The sequence below is a fragment of the Abrus precatorius genome, unplaced genomic scaffold (assembly GCF_003935025.1).
Source record: "Abrus precatorius isolate BTA unplaced genomic scaffold, Abrus_2018 Scaffold7, whole genome shotgun sequence".
NCBI classification, from domain to species: domain Eukaryota; kingdom Viridiplantae; phylum Streptophyta; class Magnoliopsida; order Fabales; family Fabaceae; genus Abrus; species Abrus precatorius.
The window spans coordinates 23,864,351-23,884,708 of record NW_020874417.1 but is presented as its reverse complement, the minus strand read 5'-3'; the positions used below and the strand labels follow the sequence as shown (position 1 = coordinate 23,884,708).

General features: G+C 32.4%; 2 protein-coding genes across 5 annotated transcripts; both read left to right on the top strand.

The window, feature by feature from the left end:
* Positions 1-917: 917 nt before the first annotated feature.
* Positions 918-4,157, top strand: LOC113873175. Of its 2 annotated transcripts, XM_027511181.1 has the most exons (6): positions 918-949; positions 1,002-1,056; positions 1,129-1,224; positions 1,316-1,414; positions 3,210-3,567; positions 3,668-4,082. In XM_027511181.1, the coding sequence occupies exons 2-6, from the start codon at positions 1,030-1,032 to the stop codon at positions 3,868-3,870; spliced, it is 783 nt and encodes a 260-aa protein (XP_027366982.1). In that variant the 5' UTR covers positions 918-949; positions 1,002-1,029; the 3' UTR covers positions 3,871-4,082. The 2 variants fall into 2 exon arrangements, with proteins under 2 accessions (XP_027366982.1, XP_027366983.1); XM_027511182.1 differs by lacking the exon at positions 918-949 and having other exon boundaries at positions 978-1,056; positions 3,668-4,157.
* Positions 4,158-7,598: 3,441 nt separating this feature from the next.
* LOC113870732 (serine/threonine-protein kinase EDR1) lies at positions 7,599-17,044 on the top strand. 3 transcript variants are annotated; one of them, XM_027507171.1, is made up of 14 exons: positions 7,685-8,341; positions 9,390-9,812; positions 10,318-10,421; positions 10,609-11,723; positions 12,207-12,247; positions 12,839-12,901; positions 13,009-13,077; positions 13,341-13,441; positions 13,595-13,673; positions 13,760-13,858; positions 15,179-15,247; positions 15,361-15,410; positions 15,970-16,146; positions 16,289-16,741. In XM_027507171.1, exons 1-14 carry the CDS (start codon positions 7,895-7,897, stop codon positions 16,422-16,424), a joined length of 2,973 nt encoding a protein of 990 aa, XP_027362972.1. In that variant the 5' UTR covers positions 7,685-7,894; the 3' UTR covers positions 16,425-16,741. The 3 variants fall into 3 exon arrangements, 2 of the variants coding, with proteins under 2 accessions (XP_027362973.1, XP_027362972.1); XM_027507172.1 differs by lacking the exon at positions 12,839-12,901 and having other exon boundaries at positions 7,599-8,341; positions 16,289-17,044; XR_003505690.1 differs by lacking the exon at positions 12,839-12,901 and having other exon boundaries at positions 15,160-15,247.
* The last annotated feature ends 3,314 nt before the right edge of the window (positions 17,045-20,358 follow it).

Sequence of the window (20,358 nt, the reverse complement as noted above, 5' to 3'; positions counted from 1 at the left end):
AAAATATAATTATCGGAAACGCAAATATAATGACAGGTACATTTTACTTAAATCTACTGGCTTTTATCCTTACTCGTTATGTAAGTAGTTTTTTTTTACTTAAAAAGTACTTTAAACTATAAATAAATTTTCAAGTTAGTCAATAAAATTGTAACAACAAAATATTAAATTTCATTGTTATTTCATGATTTTATAAAATTGTTTTTTTGTCATTTTTATTAAAAAAATTAAAATAAATATTATATGATGAATTTATGAACCACATTTATTTTAAAAAAATTTCAAAGAGTAAAATGTGCAATCCATACAATATTAAGCACTAAATCAAATATTTTTTCAATTTGTCTGGAATTAAATTTTATTTCTTTAAAATGTCACGTCTTGTTTTGATTTAAATTTAAACTCTATATTTTGATACATTGTGTCAAATTAAAATATCTTTTATTTTTAGATAAATTAAATTTTAAAATTATTGTAATTTTAATTTTAAAATTTAAATATCGACACACTACCTTAATAAAAGTGAAAATAGTTTATGAAATTAATCTTATTTTAAATCTAATATTTTTTATAATTTTAAAAAACTTATTTCTTAATTTAATTATATTTAATTTAATAAAATATTTATGTCTTTTATCTGTAATTGTAAACTTTATTAAATTTTGAACTAACCGTATAAAATCTTTTAAATTTTGTATTAAAAAAAATTGATTTAACAAAACAAAAACAATATACGAAAACCCCGCCGATTATAGCGAAAATTTACACTCCAGATGGATCTATAAACAGAAAATTAGGGTAAAGAAAAAATTTAACTAAATAGAAAGTGAAAAAGGATTCTAACTCCTCTCTTTCTTCATTCGCCGTTGAACTAAACAAGCAATTTTACATAATTATCCTTATTTCGTATCGTTTTAATTTTGCTGCTTCTGGCGTAAACAATTAACAAGGCCTTAGCATGAAAGAGTCGCATGGTATTCTTCACCTTCACGTGTGAAGGGAACTTTACCAACTTCATCCTTCGTTGCCATGGCTCCAAGACGACGTCCGAAGAAGGTCGTTTCACATTCCCTCTTTCCCCCATTGAATCGCTTTATTCATGAATTGTTGTGTGTTTGTGATTAGCAGAGAGGGGAAACACGAATGGACGCAGCCCTCGACGCCATGACTCCCTTTGGATTCCCAAACAAACTCGTTCGAAGAACCGTCGATCAACTCCTCAAAGTCACTCTCTCAATACTAAATCTTTTCATTTTGTTTTATGATAACAGTTATGGTAATGTTTGTGTATTTCTATTCACTATTCACTATTCAGGTTTATGGTGGCAAAGAAGGCTGGGTCTTCATCGAAGACTCTGCTTACACTCTCCTCATTGACACTCTTCTTGAAAAACAATCCAATTCTGAAGCCCAGGTCAGTGGTTACCCTATTCACTCTTTAATTTCATTATTTACTATTTTCATCTTAATTAAAATGTTGCTCCTCTTTGTCTCTTTCCAATCTCTTCTGTGCTGCTTTCTCTGTTGCTTATCCTCCAAGCAACTCACACACCCAAAACCTAACATCTATCCTCTTTATATTTTTACGTCCACCTTCATTTCCTTTAATTGTTATTCCATAATATTTTGGGTTTGTTAAGGATAACCTTAATAATATGATTTAATTAAAAAAAAATACTTATTATACTCTTGTATCTTAATGGTTGAAATCAGTTCTGAAGATTATATTAATATTTTTCTAATATTTTAGTATTATATCTTATTTCGATCAATGAAAGGTTATCTATTATTACCGTATAAAAATATGCCCCGCACTTTCTGAGTACTGAACTGATAGAATGGTAACAGAGAAAGGAAATGCAATTTTTTCACCTGCAGTTCGTGCAGTGATGATCTAAGTGTTCAGATTTTGGGGACTTGTATTGTAATTTATTGTTTAGGGTAAAAAATGATGGTGGGGATTCTCTGTAGTTGAAAAACAATTGCAGAATTCATTCTCTTAAAATAAGTTTGGTATTTTATCAAACATAAGGTGAACAATTTTTGTAGAGAACACCCATTCTCTTTAAGAATATACTCAGGAACCTTAGTTAATTGTGTGCTCTGTTTCACATCATTTACTTTCTGATGCTCTCATTATTATTATAATGTATCCAAATAAGTGACGATCCAATTGTTCTTTCCTTTGCTGTTTGCTTTCTATTGCATTACCTTCCAATTTTTAGAGAGCCAGCCTTTATCAAACGGCAACGCAACATTCTCACACAAAATTTTACTTCAGGAAAATTTAACCAAACTCTACCTCTTGTGAAATTAAAATGTTTATTTTATTCAGCATGCCAACAATTTCGTTACCATCTTTAGCCTAAGATTCTCTTTCTTGAAATGAACGAGCGTATCTAACCGCCAGTTTCAGCCATTGGCTCATTCAATTCACAGTAAAATGGTATGTAATACCGAAGGGTTTTCATAGGAAAGTACATTTCTTTTTGGCTTTTTGTAAGCCTCATTAATTCTTTGCATAAGATGTTTCTTGATATTTTCCTGTTTGAAAGTCCTTTTCGGCTTTCTTTCTATCCAACCAAACCGATAAGGTGGGACTTTTAGACTGAAGTTTTACTTAAAGGAAAGAAGAGAAGCAGGTTGCAAATCATGTTTTCCCAAACTCAATATTTTATGATGATGTCATGGCCAGCAATGAGCTGGTTTATATGCCCTCCATTCTTTCAGGCTTTCATTTCCGGTTACAAATCATGTCTTCCCCATATTCAATATTGTTTCAATTCCTAGATGATGTCATGGGCAGCAATGAGCTGCTGTGTCTCCAAAAGCATGTTACTTTTTGAAGTTGCTGAGACTTGAGATTATGCAATTACTTTATGATAGTTGTCCAACATTGCATATGATTATGTGATTCACCTTCTCCCAACAGGAAAATTTTTTGTCGTGCATACGCAACATGATGGCAAAGACCATTGTTATTGTATATATTAAATGAAAAGTAATGTTTTTCAAGTTTTCAGTGTATTAAATTCTGTGATTTTTATTGAATACTTTCTATTTCTATATACTATATAGCTTAATTGGCGACCTTAAGATACTTGTTAATTGGATTCTATATTGAAATTCCTGTGATTTCTTTTATATATTATTATAAAACTAGTGCTAATAATGTCTAGTTCTGCTGTCTTGTATCGTTTTGTTTGAAGGATGGGTTGATAGAAGAGGCTAAGCCAGGTGATGGTCCCAATGAGGCATCACCTGCAGGATGCTCAAACAGTATCCTTCTACCTTGCTCCAACATGCAAACCTCCGATGATTCACCATTAACTAATCAGGCCGTAGACACTGCATCGGCAGCCAGTGGAACTGGTAATCAACTTCCCATCAAAAGTGTGGACACTGTATCAGCAACAAGTGTAAATAGTAGTGAACTTCCCATCAAGCCTGTAGACATTTCATCAGTAACTGGTGAACCTGGTGAGCTTTTCATCAAGGCTGCAGTAGACACTTTTTCAGCGACCAGCAGAACTCCCATCAACGCTATAGCTGCAGAAAATGAAGCTGGTTAGAAATTTCCAATTTTCGTTATCATTTTGACGCAAAGTTTTGATAGCATGATTAAACATATTTGAGACTAATTGTCTTGTATACTACTGTCTTGCAGATTGTCAGCCAGCAGGAAATTTGGCTTCTGGTGAAGTTCGTGAACCAAAGTCCTCGCACCTTGTGGGGAGGCTTTGTTACAAAAGGCGTAGACCTTGCTATGGCTGGATCTCTAGTGATGATGATGAAGAAGAGCTAATAGAGCTACCACCGGCTACGTTGTCTAAAGTATCACGTATGTTATCGAACAATGGGGTCAATTAGTGTAAACAAGACAGGGTAGTGCGTCTGAGTAGTAGAAGATAGCTATCATGTTAGCTCCAAGGGATTGAGAATGCTTTTCATAAGCTTGCAATATGCCTCTTGTGTCTAATTTTTTAAGTACGGGGCTTATCAGACTCTCTTCGTCAAACGGATCATATGGTCCAGTAGTATCAAACACAAATAGTCAGCATGTATAGGAACGGGGTTGTCAACTTTTTAAGCTTTTCTTTGGGAACACATTATAGATGTTACAAGATTTTTTTTTCTTAAATGCGACTAAGAACTTTAATTATATTTGAGGATATGCCGATTAATTTATGGGTAAAGCCTTAGATGAAATTTATTACATATTTCTGGGGCTGTTTTTCCTTTTAACGTCCGTTTTAAATTTTAACTAATTTATTTTTCTTTTTTAATCTAATAGTTCGGTTGGGTGTGATAAATGTTGCATTTTTGTTGAAAAAATATTATAAATATCTTAGATTTTTTATTCAAGCTTTGTCCTTAGCTTAATAGTTTTTTAAAAAAATAAAAATAAAAATAAAAGGGGCTATAATATATATATATAAAGTAGTGTTTAGAACTTCAATCAGACTGATTGAGTTGGCCATAACTGAGTGCGTTTTTTTTTGCGATTATACATCGTTATACATTTGGTTCAATAACAAAATTAATTGGCTAAATCAACTAAATCTCGTCATTCTTGAGGCCTTAGTATTTTTGTTATTTTCCTTGTTCACAAAAAACTAAATCTCACAGGTCTCGGTCATTCAATTATAATTTAATTTCAAAAAATAATTCACATCAATCGTTAAAGTTAAACTTAAGCAATTAAAATAGTAAAATTACATTAAAATTTTTATTTCATTTTATACTTTTTATATAATAAATACTATTTTTAATCAATTGTTTTAATTTTTAGTTGCTTAAAAAATACTTTAAAAATTAATATTTTTCAAACTCACTATTTAGTTTTATTTGATAAAACTAGTTTAAAGCTTATATAACTTATAATTATTACCAATAAGTTAATTAAAAGCTTTAGCTTACAACACAACTAAAAACTTATAACATAATAACTGCAGCTGATTGAATTCAATTTGTTTGATAAAACTAGTTATACAACTAGCTAAAAATGTTAAAAGGTTAAAAAGAAAGAGTTAAGATTATTTTATGTTAATGTAAATAGTTTAAAGTGTTAAGTGTAAAAATAATAAAATATTAATAATTAACTTCTAATAAGTTAAAAAATTACTTAAAATAAATTGTAATAAGTTAATTTCAAAAAATTATCTTCTCTATTTATTTTTTGTTTACCAAATATTTTTACTAATTTATTAAAAGATAGTTTAAACCCTTTAATAAGTTACGATTTTGTCTGTGTTACTAAACATATTCTTAAAATATATTTATGTCAATCTATTAATTAATTTTTATCACATATCAGCTGAATTGTTCATTTCAAATTTTGTTAAAAAATGGAACGATAAAAATACAATTAAAGAATTCTTTTTGATACATTTAAAAACTATGTTACATTGTTTTTAATATTTATCAATAATATATTAAAAAATAATTTGAAATATTATAAATATGATACCAATCTTTCAATCAAATAGTAAGTTTTAAATAATTTTTAAATAAAAATTTATTAATTAACGTTGAGTTTAACTTGCATCAACGCATCATCCCTCCTCTATATAAAAATACTTTTCTTTAAATATATTTTTAATTATTTTCGGTTTGTGTTTTATTAAGAAAAAAAATTCCATGTATAACTTATTATTTATTGCAAAACATTGTTTAATATTTTTTATTTTCTCATATTTCTTTGTTCTACCCTTTTTTTATTAGGTCACTTGATAATCTTATTTTTTTTATACAAGTTCCTGCCACGTGTCCGGCGGAATCCTCCTTTAAAATTATGTTCATACATTTTACTTTTTTTGAAATTAAAAGTTGTTTATTTACATGGCATAAAGAGGTGCCAAAGAATTCTATTTTAATGTGCAAATTTATAACGTATTAAATGCAGGAAATAATGTTGAATGCGGAGGACACAAATCAATTTAATGTTGGGTACTATGCTTGTATTGTTGCTTACTTGCTTATTTATTTTGCTGGGGTTCTTGACTTGTTAAGCCGTACTGTAACATACATTTTTACGGACCGGAATTCTCTTCCATTTTTGTGTGAATTGAACGGTTAAGTCAAGCAAAATTTTACATTTTTGCTTAAGCAAAATTTTTTAACTTAAACAAAAATACAAAACTAACCTGACATCCAATTACAGTAGAGAATTCGAGTCCCATTTTGACGTTCCTGTCTAGAGTGTGGAAAGCACACACTTTCCCTAGTCATTTTGGATGGACTTGTGCCATATATATATTGGACAAGTGTCCTTGTGTTTGTTGCATTGTTAAATTGATATTATTTCACACTTGTACGATGGATTTTGTTAAATTGAAGTGACGATGTTTTTGCATATCCATGAGGTTATTGAAAATCTCAATCATTTCTCACAATGAATCTTTTCTCTGCCACCTCTATTTTCTTTTGACGCCATAGTATTTGTGAGACAGAACTGCAAATCATTGTGAGAAACTGTGTTATAATGGCATAACTCTGATGAAATGAAATGAAATGATAAAGAGAGAAAAATGATGAGGTAAGAGAAAAAGCGAAAAAGTTGTAAAATAATGTTTTAACATATTCCATAATACGATGATAAAAGTTAATATTTTTCAAACGTTCGTTAACGGTAGAAAATTGGACTTAATTGTCTAATAATTTATTATGTGAAAAATTAACCGAACAATTTTAATAAATAAGAGACTAATATACACAACTGTTACTATTTAATAGATTAATTTATAATTTTATTTAATATAATAAGAATAAAATAAATTTTTTTTAATTTTACATTTGATTTTTACTAAAATGACAAATTAAAAGCATTATATTATATGTTTTTAATTTATATTCTTTTCATAAAATAAAATTTATACTGAAAAATAAGATATAATAAATATATGGAATAAACTTATATTTTATTATTTAAATAAACATAAAAATATAATAAAATTTTACCTCTTATTCTCTAATTATATTCATTAAATAGATCTTACGATTTTCGTGAGAAATAATCATATTTTCTGCTTCACTTAATGTTTAAAATATCTAAGAAATATAAACAAATGATACATGATAACATTAAGATTAGAATAGATAATCTTAAAAATAATATTATATATATATATATATAAGTATTATTTACAACTGAACTTTATGAAAAAAAAAAGGACACGAGTTTGAGTTATTGAAACAGAAAAGTCATTTTCATGACACTTTTGTATCTCATGATTCATAAAATAATAATAAAAAAGCCATTGATGCTTTTTAATAAAAGGAAGAAAAATAACAAACTAGAGTAGTAGCAAAAGTTTGTGAAATATGAGAGAAGCTTATCAATAATAAAACATAATTATTAACGAAAGAAAAAAATAAAGTAAAATGGAACCGGCAATCATTAACTAACAAATGAATAAAGGGAAAGTTAATGAGAATATCCATGAAGGAAATGGATGATGAAATAAAAAAAAAAAAAAAAAAAGCGTATAATATATCCACGGGAAGAGGTGGAGTTCAGAAGTTTATGACGTCCACGTAGACTATTGAGGAGACACGTAGGTTCCCATGTCAACATCGAATTGGCGCGTTCATTTAGCGCGGTGATCGTAGCGTATCCAAGTGTGCATGTCATTTTGGTTATTTAGCAACATTGGAAGCCCATTTTGTTTAACGGCCATTTCAACACTTGTTCTACTCGCCTAAGTTTTTCCCTCCTAACACTTTCCTCTCGAGTCCCTTGACCATCAAACCCACACCACACAGAAAGACAGCAGAAAATTCAAGAAAAAAGAAATCGTCGAGAAACGAATCACTGAACTGAAAATCACAGAAAGTGATTCCGATTACAATTTGGAATTGGGAAGTCACTTCAATTTCGTTCTGAGTTGCTTTGATGAGTGAGAGAGTGAAGAAGGAAAAGCAAACAGAGAAAAAGGAGAGGATGAAGAACATCTTCAAGAAGCTTCACATAGGAAGCAACCACGATCCTCATCGATCCAATGAAATTCCGCCGCCTGTACCGTCGCCGTCTTGCGCCGCCGATCACGTGCAGAGTTCCGGCGCCTCTCCGGCTAGTCCTTCGTCGTCATCTCCTTCTACGGCTGTTGTGACTCCCGGCGGCGGCGCCACTCCGGCGGTTAGTCGGCAAGACTTTTTCTCGTCGGAAGAGGAGTTTCAGGTCCAGCTAGCCCTAGCTATCAGCGCTTCCAATTCGGAGTTTCGCGATGATCCTGAGAAGGATCAGATCCATGCGGCGACGCTGTTGAGTTTGGGAGGGCATCGAATTGATTCGACGAGGGGCAAGGACGATGTGGCGGAGGCGCTATCGAGGCAGTACTGGGTAAGTTCTTGGTCAATTGTTGAAATCCACTTCTGGTAATGTTGGTCTTTCGTCGTAATTGTTCGGGATGAAGTTGTGAATTGTATGCGTTTATGCTGCGTGATTTTATTATGGATTTTTCTTTCCTTTTCATTTCTGTCTAGTTTGTTCTTGTAGTGAATTCAATTGTGTAATGGAACTTAGATTCGAGGGTTTATGTGTGTCTAGGGCTAGCAATTCGGGTGAAGTTCGAAATCTGTTTTTGATCAGCGAGGTAAAATTTGGTTTCTGCAGAAAGCAAACGGAACTCTGATAAAAGCTGCATCTGGATTTATTGCCATTTAGCAGAAGCTATTACGCCTAGTTGCACTTGCATCTTAAGATTTATGTGAATGTCTCTCTGTTTATCGTAAAATTGATTGATTGGGCAAACTGAGTTCAAACGATGTTGAAGATTTAGGTGCTTTTTTGGAAGTGCCATACATCCCTAGAAATTAAAAATGTGGATCACTATTTTTACAATCATCATGTGCTTATTTTTGTGCTGGTTGGAAAAGAAAACGAGAAGGCACATCCATGATCGAATTTTCAAATTGGTGCACTGGCAAACTTTTGTTAAGACACTTTACATTTTTACTGTAAGATAAGATGACTTTTCTGGCATAATCAGCTGTAGATTGTTTTATTGCTATTGTGTCTGTGATTGACTTTCTGTGTGGATATTGTTGTTACAGATTGCATTAGTTTTCTCTGGTAGATCTTCTTAAAGGATATTGTATAAATACATATTGTTTCTTTATGTAAACTTATTATTTCAAACTTCATCATGATATTGGTTTATTCTGCATGAGTCTTGCAAATGGTCATTTGCAGTACGTGAACCTGTACTCTTTTACTTTTTTAATCAGTTAAGCCAAGATAGAAATAATCAAATTATAAATTTTTTTAGTGAACATAGAATGCTCACCACTTGTTTCATCTCCATTGATGAGTTTCTCATGTTTCCTTTAGTGTCCATTTCTTGAACTGCACCTGTTTTGATTATCTTGCATTTCTATTTGCTGACCAGGAATATAATGTGCTTGACTATGAGGAGAAAGTAATAGATGGTTTTTATGATGTATATGGTCTCTATAATGATTCAGCAATGCAAGGAAAAATGCCATCTCTAACAGATCTAGAGGCAAACCCTGGAGGTTCTAGCTTTGAAGTGGTCATTGTTAATCGAGCAATTGATCCTGCTCTGGAAGAGCTGATACAAATTGCACATTGTATTGCATTAGATTGTCCTGTCACTGAGGTTGGTATTTTGGTACAAATGCTTGCTGAACTTGTTACAAGCCATATGGGTGGTCCTGTAAAGGATGCTAATATGATATTAACAAGATGGACAGAAACAAGTACAGAGTTAAGGACATCTCTTCACACAATTGTATTGCCTATCGGGTCTTTAAATATTGGGCTCTCAAGGCATCGTGCTTTGCTTTTCAAGGTTAGTATTTTGGCTTTTATTAGTGATTAAAGTCTTTTATGCCATAATATAATTCTTACTCCGGTCATAATCTGCCCAGAAAAGTGGCTGACAAAATTCCACTAAAATAAACTAGTGAATATGATATTTGCAATAACTATTAAATATTTAATCACTTGAAAATATTCTTGAAAAGAAATTATCAACAAATTAGTAGAAGTAAATCAAGTAGTTTTCTTTTTAGAATTAGTCACAGAGTAAAATTCCCTGCTAATCTAGCCTAAGTCATCAAAGTTTTGGCTGATTCTGCTCATCAATATTTCTAAAGGTTCTTAACTTTGGATTATGGTTGCTATATATTTGCAAGCTAGTTTTACATATTGAGATTTGAGAATAAATCTTCCAGTTAAATTTTGTATTTATTGTGTACGCTTTAGAAGATCATATGAATTTTATCAAGATTTGCAAAAACTTTTCTTATCAATATACTGGCTATGTAATATAACTTTTGTTTTTCTGGTGACAGGTATTAGCTGACAACATTAAGATGCCTTGTAGACTGGTAAAAGGTAGTCATTACACTGGTGTTGAGGATGATGCTGTCAACATTATAAAGTTGGAGGATGAAAGGTTAAGGCCTTTACAATCTTTGTATTTTTCATGTATTGTTGATAATTTACTAATTTGCATGTGCATGTCATATTCATGCCTATGTTTCAGCAATGGTTGATGCAATCATTGGAGATCTCCATACATTTGCCCAAAAGTTTGGGTGGCTGTTCAGGTTCTGTGGTACTGACATCTATTTTGCTTTCAGGGAGTTTTTGGTTGATCTCATGGCTGCACCAGGGACACTTATCCCAGCTGATATTTTAAGCACCAAGGATAGTGCCCTTAAGTCTTACAATCCCAAGATTTTGCCAAATTTACCTTCTGCCAAAGATACTGGATTTTCTTACTCAAGACCTTTTCCACCATCTGATGGTGAAGGCAGTAGTCAAAATTCTGAGATAAAAGATCATTCGTCACCATGGAATGGAAAACCATATTTGGAGAAGTCAGAGTACATGCCTTCAAACTTGGGTTTGAGCAGAGACAGTGGTGTTGGTCCTTCTAAAATGCCTAATAGAGGGTCTCCTAACCAACTAGAAAATTTGCCAGCGTTGTCTGGTTCTTCTCTGTGCAAAGGGACTCTTGGAATGAATGCAGTTGGTGATGGGACAAGATTGAATGTCAATGTAGTACCATATACTCAGAGCAGTCCCAACGACTCTCGAAGCCTTTTTGCAGATCTTAACCCTTTCCAAATAAAAGGAACTGGGAAGGCCTCTGTGCATAACAAAACCCCGGAAAATAAATCTCCTGAGCTTAAAAATACTATTAATAATACTGTTTCTGGTCGACCACCAGTACCATTGATGTGGAAGAATCGTCATGCTTTCAACGAAGTCCCCAGGAAATCTAATCATAACCCTAATGAATATAACCCTCCTTTATTTGTTTCCAATGGTTCTTCTACATCTGAAAACATTGACCGTAGTAGTTCCAAATCATCATATGATTCAATTATAAATAATGATGTAAATGCTCAAACTTCGGCACAAGTCACTGGTTCAGTTTCACCAGTTGGTGTACCTGAGCTGAACCAGATTGAGGATCTCAATGCTGATTTTAACAGGGGGGATTTGGACAATTCTCAAAATATCATGGTAGAGGCGGTTAAAGAACCTGAAAACATTGACATCAGATATCATGACCGGAGGAAGTGCACACATGACAGATTCATGGGAAGCAATTTGAAATTAAAGGATCCAGAGAGTCCTAGCTCATCGATTGATACAAATAGGGTTGATCAAATATTGGATGATGTAGACGTTGGTGAATGTGAGATTCCATGGGAGGATTTGGTTATTGGCGAAAGAATTGGTCTAGGTAATGTACATGATTTGTCCTTATTTTCTTGTTGGGGTCATTAATATTTACTGTAAAGGTCATGTTCTGATTTACTATTTCATTTAGTGGAGCTCACCACAAATGCAAATCAATCATTAATGACCTAGATCTAAAATTAATTAATTGATAAAATTACTTTTAATTTTTATTTCTGTTTGTGCAAGCATGGTACAAAGGTTGTGGTGAGCTCATATAAATAAAAATTTCCTGTTTTTTAATTGATTAAAAGTTACTTTTTATTTTTATTTCTGTTTGTGCAAGCATGGTCACAAGGTTGTGGTGAGCTCACTTAACCAAAAATTTCCTACTCTTACATATGATATTCCATTCACAAGGATTCAAAAGTATGTTTAGTAGTTGTTAGTGAGTCTCTAGGCGTGTTTAACTTTAAGTATTGCATGTCTGTGGATATGTTTCTTGAATATTCATTTTTTATACATGTGTATTATTTCTTTCAAATAGGTTCATATGGCGAAGTATACCATGCCGACTGGAATGGCACGGTGAGTTCTTTAATTCCTTTACACACATGCAGGGAAGATTATTGTGGTAGATTGAATTGGAAGACGTTTTTTTTGTCATATTTTGAGTAATGATAATCCTGTACTATTAGGTGCATGATTCAAATGTAATTGATGATGATACAAATATAAGTCCTGTTCTTATCATTTGGAGAACCATTTCCATGAATGGTTAGATGTTACGAACACTTCCTTGTTGTGCACATGTCTTGTGACTTTTCATTCTAGTGAAGTGAGATGGATGGTTAATATAATTAGTGTATTAAAAAAAATGAATATAGAAGTATTGTTATTTTGAGATTGTTTTTCAATATAATTTGTCTTCATTTATAGTGTTATCAACAACAATAGTTTAATGAAAATGATGGCATTACTAACTAAAAGTGCATGATTTGTTAATGACACTATTTAACTTTTATAAAAACTGAGAAGCACAAGACCAACACTTTGGAAGCTTTAGCCTGTTGAAAGTCTTGAAGCCCCATCTTTTTGTTCTCTATCCATTTTGAAATCCTTATATATAAAAGAAGAAAGTTGGGGAATTTATTTATCATACCCTTGCTAAATTCCCAGAAAATCTTGAAGGGGGTGAGGGAGGGGGGGGAAAGAGGTGAAAAAGAATCTCTTACTAGGCTAGTAAGTTCTCAAAATCATTTCTCTCACTTAATTTCAAAATTTTTACCCAAATATAAGAATTTCTAGTCTCTGATTTTCTGATTGATGCTGTGCTGTTGAAATATCAGGAGGTTGCTGTGAAGAAATTTTTGGATCAGGATTTTTCCGGTGCTGCACTGTCTGAATTCAAAAGAGAAGTAAGCAATGATTTTTTTTGTTCTACAACCATTATTCTTCTTATTTGCTTAAATGAAATGGTAAGAAATGGTGAAAACTTGTGAATTTAAACAAAATATTTTTGTTCCTTTCATTTTGAAACAACTCTGAAGATTTGAGCAGAAATACCAATGAGGAAAAATTATAAATTAACTTTACAGGCAGTGATATCATTGATAAAGGTCCACCATCATTACATTCTAAAAGGCCAAAAATTATCTGTTTTCCATCTTTTTGCTGCAAGGTACGGATAATGCGGAGACTACGTCATCCAAATGTTGTTCTTTTTATGGGTGCTGTTACCCGTCCTCCCAATCTCTCAATCATTTCAGAGTATCTACCAAGGTATATATATCTTTTCCCCTTTCATCATATTTTTTAACAAAATAATGGTAACTTCCTGTCAGTCATGTTGGTGTTGGCAACTTTAGCCCTGTTCCATTTTACTCATTTCATGTTTAAGTGCCTCACCAGTGTTACTGATGTAACATTTTACAGAGGAAGCTTGTACCGTATTCTTCATCGCCCCAATTGTCAGATTGATGAGAAAAGAAGAATAAAAATGGCTCTGGATGTGGTATGATATGAAATAATTACCCTTCTTCCTTTTCAATCATCATTTACATCAATGAACTTACAGGTTTAAAACACTCCAATTTACAGGCTAGGGGCATGAATTGCTTACACACCAGTACACCTACCATTGTTCACCGAGATCTGAAGTCTCCAAATCTTTTGGTTGATAAGAACTGGAATGTTAAGGTATATGATTAGTGTTGTCCATTTACCTCTTTTGCCATTTCTCTCATTTATGCAGGCTCCTGAATTTGTTTCCTGCCACATTAAATGTATATCTTTGTTAGTTCAGTGAAATTGACTAGGGCTCAGTTCTGATAAATGAGAAGACTTTTAAAAAAATTAGAAAAGCGTGAGTTAAATTTGACTTATGAGAGGGGTTTGATTTATGTTACTTCCTTATTCATGTCTTATATAAGTACTTATTCAGAAGCTTCTCCAATCTAGGCCTAGGTTGATTTTGGAAAACATGGCCTTGAATATGGTTATCTGATTTTTTGAACAACCTGCACATTTTTTGGGTTTCATTTCTGATCTTGATTTTGCTTAAAATTACTTATTCCCGTTCCATTATATTTTGTTAGCTGGTCTTAGGATATTGTAAAAACGGTGGCATAAATACAGGCTACTGTATGCATTTTGTTTTTGCTGCTGACTGTTACTTTCTATGAACTTGGAGAGATGCAGATGCAAAAGTTGACATTCAGCTAAATGGTCCATTTGTGTTTCTGTGTGAAGTTAAGCTTGGATGTGGCTGACCTGATAAACTGCCATGCGCCTATATGCCTATATAAGCCTAGTTGATTTCATGTAGGAAGTGTCATTTTTGGCTGCTTGAGTGCTTGTACACAAAACATCTGCATTGGATGCAACATGTAGGGGAAATTGATTAGTGTTGAAGCTTAACTTGAACTCAGCTGACAAATTTTCTATACTAACCAGATTAACCCCTAATAATAGAAAGATCCAAACTGTCCAAGCTGAAAAATGATAATTTTGATTGGGCTTGGGTGGTTTATCAATTTGGACCTCTTTTTAACAGGACCTTTTTTAAAAGAAAAGAAAATTAGCAATTTTACGCTTTCAAATTAAATTCCAATAAAACCTGTGGCAAATTCCCATAAATCGAATTTAGGATGATTTGCTTGCCTATAACAGTATATATTTATCATACTGGTTATAATATTTGTTTATTCTTTATTATCACCAACTAAAATTAAAGAGCACCCAGGAAAAAAAATATATATATATAATATATTATTATCGTTATGATGATGATATCTTGTTGAAGTGATTTACTTTTGTATGAGAGTAAAAGACAGATTGATTTGGGTTACAATAGTTTTTAAATTTTACATGCTTTAACCAAAATAAAGTGAAATTTTGATTTTGAACCAACTCAACTTAAGGTTGAAAATGAAACCAGCCAATGGTGAGTTGGTTTACTTAGGTTTGTTCAAGCTTGTTCTTATCTAACTTGTCAGAAGTAAGCTGCTCTTTCTACAGGTATGTGATTTTGGATTGTCACGCTTGAAGCACAACACGTTTTTGTCATCCAAGTCAACTGCTGGAACGGTGAGAATTTGAGAAAATCTGTTATTCTGTAACTCATTGGTTTAGGCCTAAGCTGCTTGTGTGTTATCTGTCTTCTCTATTTTCAATACTGACATTTGTTGTCAATATGTTAGCCGGAATGGATGGCTCCTGAAGTTCTCCGCAATGAACCCTCAAATGAGAAGTGAGTTGTTATTTATTTAAGATAAAAGGATTTTTTTTCTTGGTTTTCATCGTTGTTTTATATCTTATTTGTGTAATCAATGTTTGTCCATAATCAGTGCTTTAAATCTTCACCGGGTCTTTAAAAATGTGGAAGGTTTATAGCTATTCACAGCAGTTGTCCTGGTCCTCACAAAACAATATTTGTAGTAGTTTCATATCTCACAAGTAAAATAGATTCTGCTAGGCCATTTTGACAGATTTTTGCTAGATGAATAGCATTTTTCTTAACTCAAGTACTTTTAATTGTTTGATTAAGTAATAGTGAATCCCTATTTTGTTTGTGTGTTCCATTGATGAATTTCTTTTTCCCCAATTATAAACAGATTAATTGCATTTTTATTTGTTTTGATAAAAAAATGCTTGGCGAACAAGGCTAAGGTAGGCTGAGAAGCACAATGCTTGAAATTTCTGAACTTTAGTAATTAAACATAGTGTTTATGTCTGTTTCTTGTTTTCTTGCAACAATAGCTGTCGCTATCGAATGCATCCCTCTACTAATCACCATTTCAAATATACAGATGCGATGTTTATAGTTTTGGAGTCATCTTATGGGAGCTTGCCACTCTAAGGTTGCCATGGAGTGGAATGAATCCTATGCAAGTTGTTGGTGCCGTAGGTTTCCAAAGCCGTCGACTTGATATACCTACGGAGGTTGATCCTATAGTTGCAAGAATAATCCGGGAGTGTTGGCTACAGTAAGCATGTTCAAATTTAGTTTGATTTATTCATTTTTTCTTCTATATATCATTACTCAAATGGTTCCAGGAAATTTGGGAATATAAATTGTTTTTCAATTGATGACATTTTCTGCTCCCCAACCCTACCTCCCCATGTCAGGGATCCAAATCTGCGCCCATCGTTTGCACAACTCACAGTGGCTCTAAAACCACTGCAGCGTCTGGTTATCCCATCTCATCAAGACCAGGTAGCTCCACCTGTGCCGCAGGAGATTTCTGTAAATTCCACCCCATGAAAAGTCTCACTGTTCTCAAGTGTGAATAATTAGGTTTTCTGCATAGTTATGTGCGTATAAAGGTAACGAGCACAATAAAAGGGGAAAATATATCAAAACTTGTAACGGCAAATGTTTGTGTTGAGGAAAATATCAATTGCTACTGCGGCCAAACAACTGCAGAGCCATTTTGTATTGTCGTGATAGCTTGTCCGAGGAACCCAAACTCGGTAATGTGTAAATTGCTGCACTTCACTAGTCTTGAAGTTGTCTATACTTGTGCTAAAAAAACGTTTTACATGGAATTATTAGAATTTGGTCAAGCAGTTTCTATGCTTAGGGTTTATGCAGTGTCGAAGTTTTACGTATAAGGCATTCTTCAACATTAGTTTTTGTTGGCAGGACCTAAAATAGCTATAGATGAGTTTTTTTCCTCATTTCCCAGTGGATTCCATCCCTGGACATAATAACAATAAGGGGACGCCGGTCTCTTCCGCAACTAAGATCAAAGTAGTATCTGTTTTTACATTATACCCTCAATGTTGGCTGTTATGGGCTAAGTCCGCCGCTATACTTATGCTGATTACTAAGATTAAAGTATCTGTTTCACATTGTGCCAATAAAATTGCAGCCATATTGATTTAATAAAGTAGGCAAAATTAATCTTTTGATTATTTAACTTTAAGGTAAAATTTACTTTTATTCCCAAAATTATTTTTTGTTTTACGTTAGTCTTTTCGTTAATTCTGTTACATGTTTTAACAAAAATATTTTAGGTGGTGTTGAAATGACATTAACGTTGTTTATTTAATTTAACATAAATTTTTTAATTTTAAAAAATGGTGAGGTGACGTCAAATGTAACTTTTTTTTTCCTTTTCTCTTCTTCTTTCAATAGCACCTGATCTTTTTCTTTCTAAGCTTTCAACCTTGTCTTTTCCTTCCCGTTCCCCTTCTTATAGTTTTTTCACTCCTTCTCTTAACCAATCAACTTTGTCTCCACCTTTCAGAGTCTCTCTTTTCTCATAGTTCCCTTCCCTTCTCTCTTCTCCTTCCCGCAGCTCTCCTCTCTTTTCCTTCTTCTTTTTACAGTTTCATCACTCTTAACTCACTAGCTCTATTTCTTTCTTTGTAGCCTCTTTTTTTCCTTTTTGTAGCGTTCCTTTTCCTCCCACAATCTTGCATTTCCTCTCCTCCTTATTCTCCTTCAACTTTTCCAAACCTTCCTTCTCTCCTCTTGTTCTCTTTCTCTTAGTTGAAATTTTTTTTGTTGCAAAAAATTTTAGAAAGTATTTGGTAAAGGATTAATTCAATTATCCATTATGTGTGGTTATGATTAAAAGAAATAAAGATGAGATTATTGTAGTCAACTAAATTTCTAAGCTTCTAAATTTCAATTTCAATTTGTAAGAATACTTTTTATACTCTCGCTTACTAAATAATATAAATTTTATTGTTTTGGAATTTCTCAAGGATACCTATGTTTTTAATTGACATAGGTGTACTTCAAGTTTTTGATGGGTTGGAAAAAGGGAAAGAGATGGGAGCTACAAAAAAAAGGGGAGGGAAAGTTGCAGAAAGAAGAAAAAGGGGCTACAAGAGAGGGAGATAGAACTTGTGAGTTAAGGAGCAAAGAGTGATACAACTGCAGAAGAGGAGGAAGGGGAGAGGAGTGGGGTTGTAGGGAGAGGGAAAGCTACAAGCAGGAGAAAGAGAGGTTGTGGAAGGGACATTTTACTATTTTTTTAAAATTAAAAAATTTAGATTAGATTAAATAAATAACGTTAATGTCATTTCAGTATCACTTAGAATATTTTTATTAAGTCATGTAACAGAGTTAATAGAAAAGATTAATAATTAAAAAATAGATGATGAAAGTAAATTTTATCATTAAGTTAAGAGAAAAAATACTAATTTTACTAATAAAATATTAGTTAAAAATACATTTAAAGCAATAATTTTCGTATCGATACAAATTTCAAATGTCACTTAAATTTTTTGCAATCAATCATTTCGGAACAAATTCACTATAATTTAATATCCCGTTACTTATTTTGTACATTCCATCGTCTCCAATTACAATCTCCCAACATGACTCGTGGAATCATACAATAAATAAAGAACCACCCCCATTCTATGCCGTGATTTGATATCGAATTGGGGCCGTGCAAACAAGTCCCTGTTACCACAAACTATGACATAAGTTCTGTTTACCTGAAGAGACCTTAGATGAATGGATCATTCATGTTCATCCATTGACCCGTCCACATGTATCACTGGGCAGTGTAAGACTAACTTGGAGTCATTGCCTCTTTAGCTCGAGTTTTGCAGTCTCTATGGATTATAGGAACTCTATCTGTTGCCAATCAACTCGCATTATATTTTATTTTTAAAAATAGAAAACTACTTTTAAGAAGGGAAAGAAACATGCTCTGAATATCTAATTTTCCGGTAATTTCCTTTTAAATTTCCCAAACCAGAAGTTTGAAAGGAATTAATAATGAAGATAAAGAGAAAGCGTTTAGTTGAATACATGAAGTCTGACAGCGTTACTAGTGAGGTCTGAGATGGCTTAGGGAATGAATTAGAGCGTGAACATGAGTAAATTCTTGTCCTGCTTCAACCATCCAACCTAGGTAGTAAATCTCTAAAGCAAGACTAGCACGAGTTATGTAAATAACGTGCACTACCATCGCTGATGAAGGGAAGGATCATGGTTATAGCTATACCATAAACACTAAGATTATTCTGAAGAATCTGTTTTGAGGTTGATTAAAAACGGAACAAAAGATTCAATTTTTTTCAGGATTAACTGAAGTCAAGAATAGGACCTTCTCAATCATAGCACAATTCTATTACAATTCTATGTATGAAGAACCGCAGATCCTGAAAATACATAAATATATGAAACATTGAGAACTAGGTCAATTGTTTCCTTGAAGAAAACATAGCAGGAAAACTTGTTCAAACCAACAGGGGTATTTTTTGGCTATGCGGACATTGAGAACACAAGATAAGTTCAGCGAAGATTTGTTGTTTAGCTACTTCGCTTTTGGGTGTTTACAGTTCAGCTATCCAATCAATTCTTCATCCCACATTGAAAAATAAGATACGTTTGGGGATCTAATATTTAACCTTTTAGCGGAAAACAAATAGCAATGAAACGGTTTCTATAATTCCTATCACATTTCAGTTAATAGTTTTGGATTATATTACCCAATTTGCAATTTATATATAAACAGCCAACCTTACGTGTTGTCTACTAATGGTATGTTAGTTGCAGAACAAACGTGAGCACAATCTCCCCTTAATTACGTGTTGTTTACTAACTCCATCTGTAGAAAATTCTGCGCTTGATGGCATATATTAGAATAATGCTACTTACATGATATCCACAACCTACGAAGAAGCACGGACAAAACATGAGATATGGACTCAATACACAACAGCAAGGTTATACCACACATTTTTTAAAAAGTAAAATACGACAGCAAAGGGGTCCTTTTTTTAATATGGATTTTAATTTGTAAAATTACCAAAATATGGATTTTTAAGAAATATTACTGGACTACAATTTTTCCTTAAAAATCATCATCAGTGTTTTTTAAACTTTAAAAGTTAGTTAAATATAAAAGTTGGCACGAATATTTTTTAAGCATAAAAATATTTTTTTATATATATAAAAACATTATAATATAAAAGATTATAAAATAGTTTCGCATTGCTACATAGAGGAGTTTAAAATATTCTAACAAATATTGTTATACAAAGTTGATGTATTTAGAGACTACTCTCCAAATGTTACTTAAAAAGTGATTTTTAAAACTATTCTCAAGAGTATAAATAGTAAATTTAAAATTTCTTTTCTTGTAAGTTTTTTTATTACAAATCAAAATTAATTTATTATTATATTTAAACTTGAGTTTGTATATTTAAAATTTAAAATTTCTTTATTT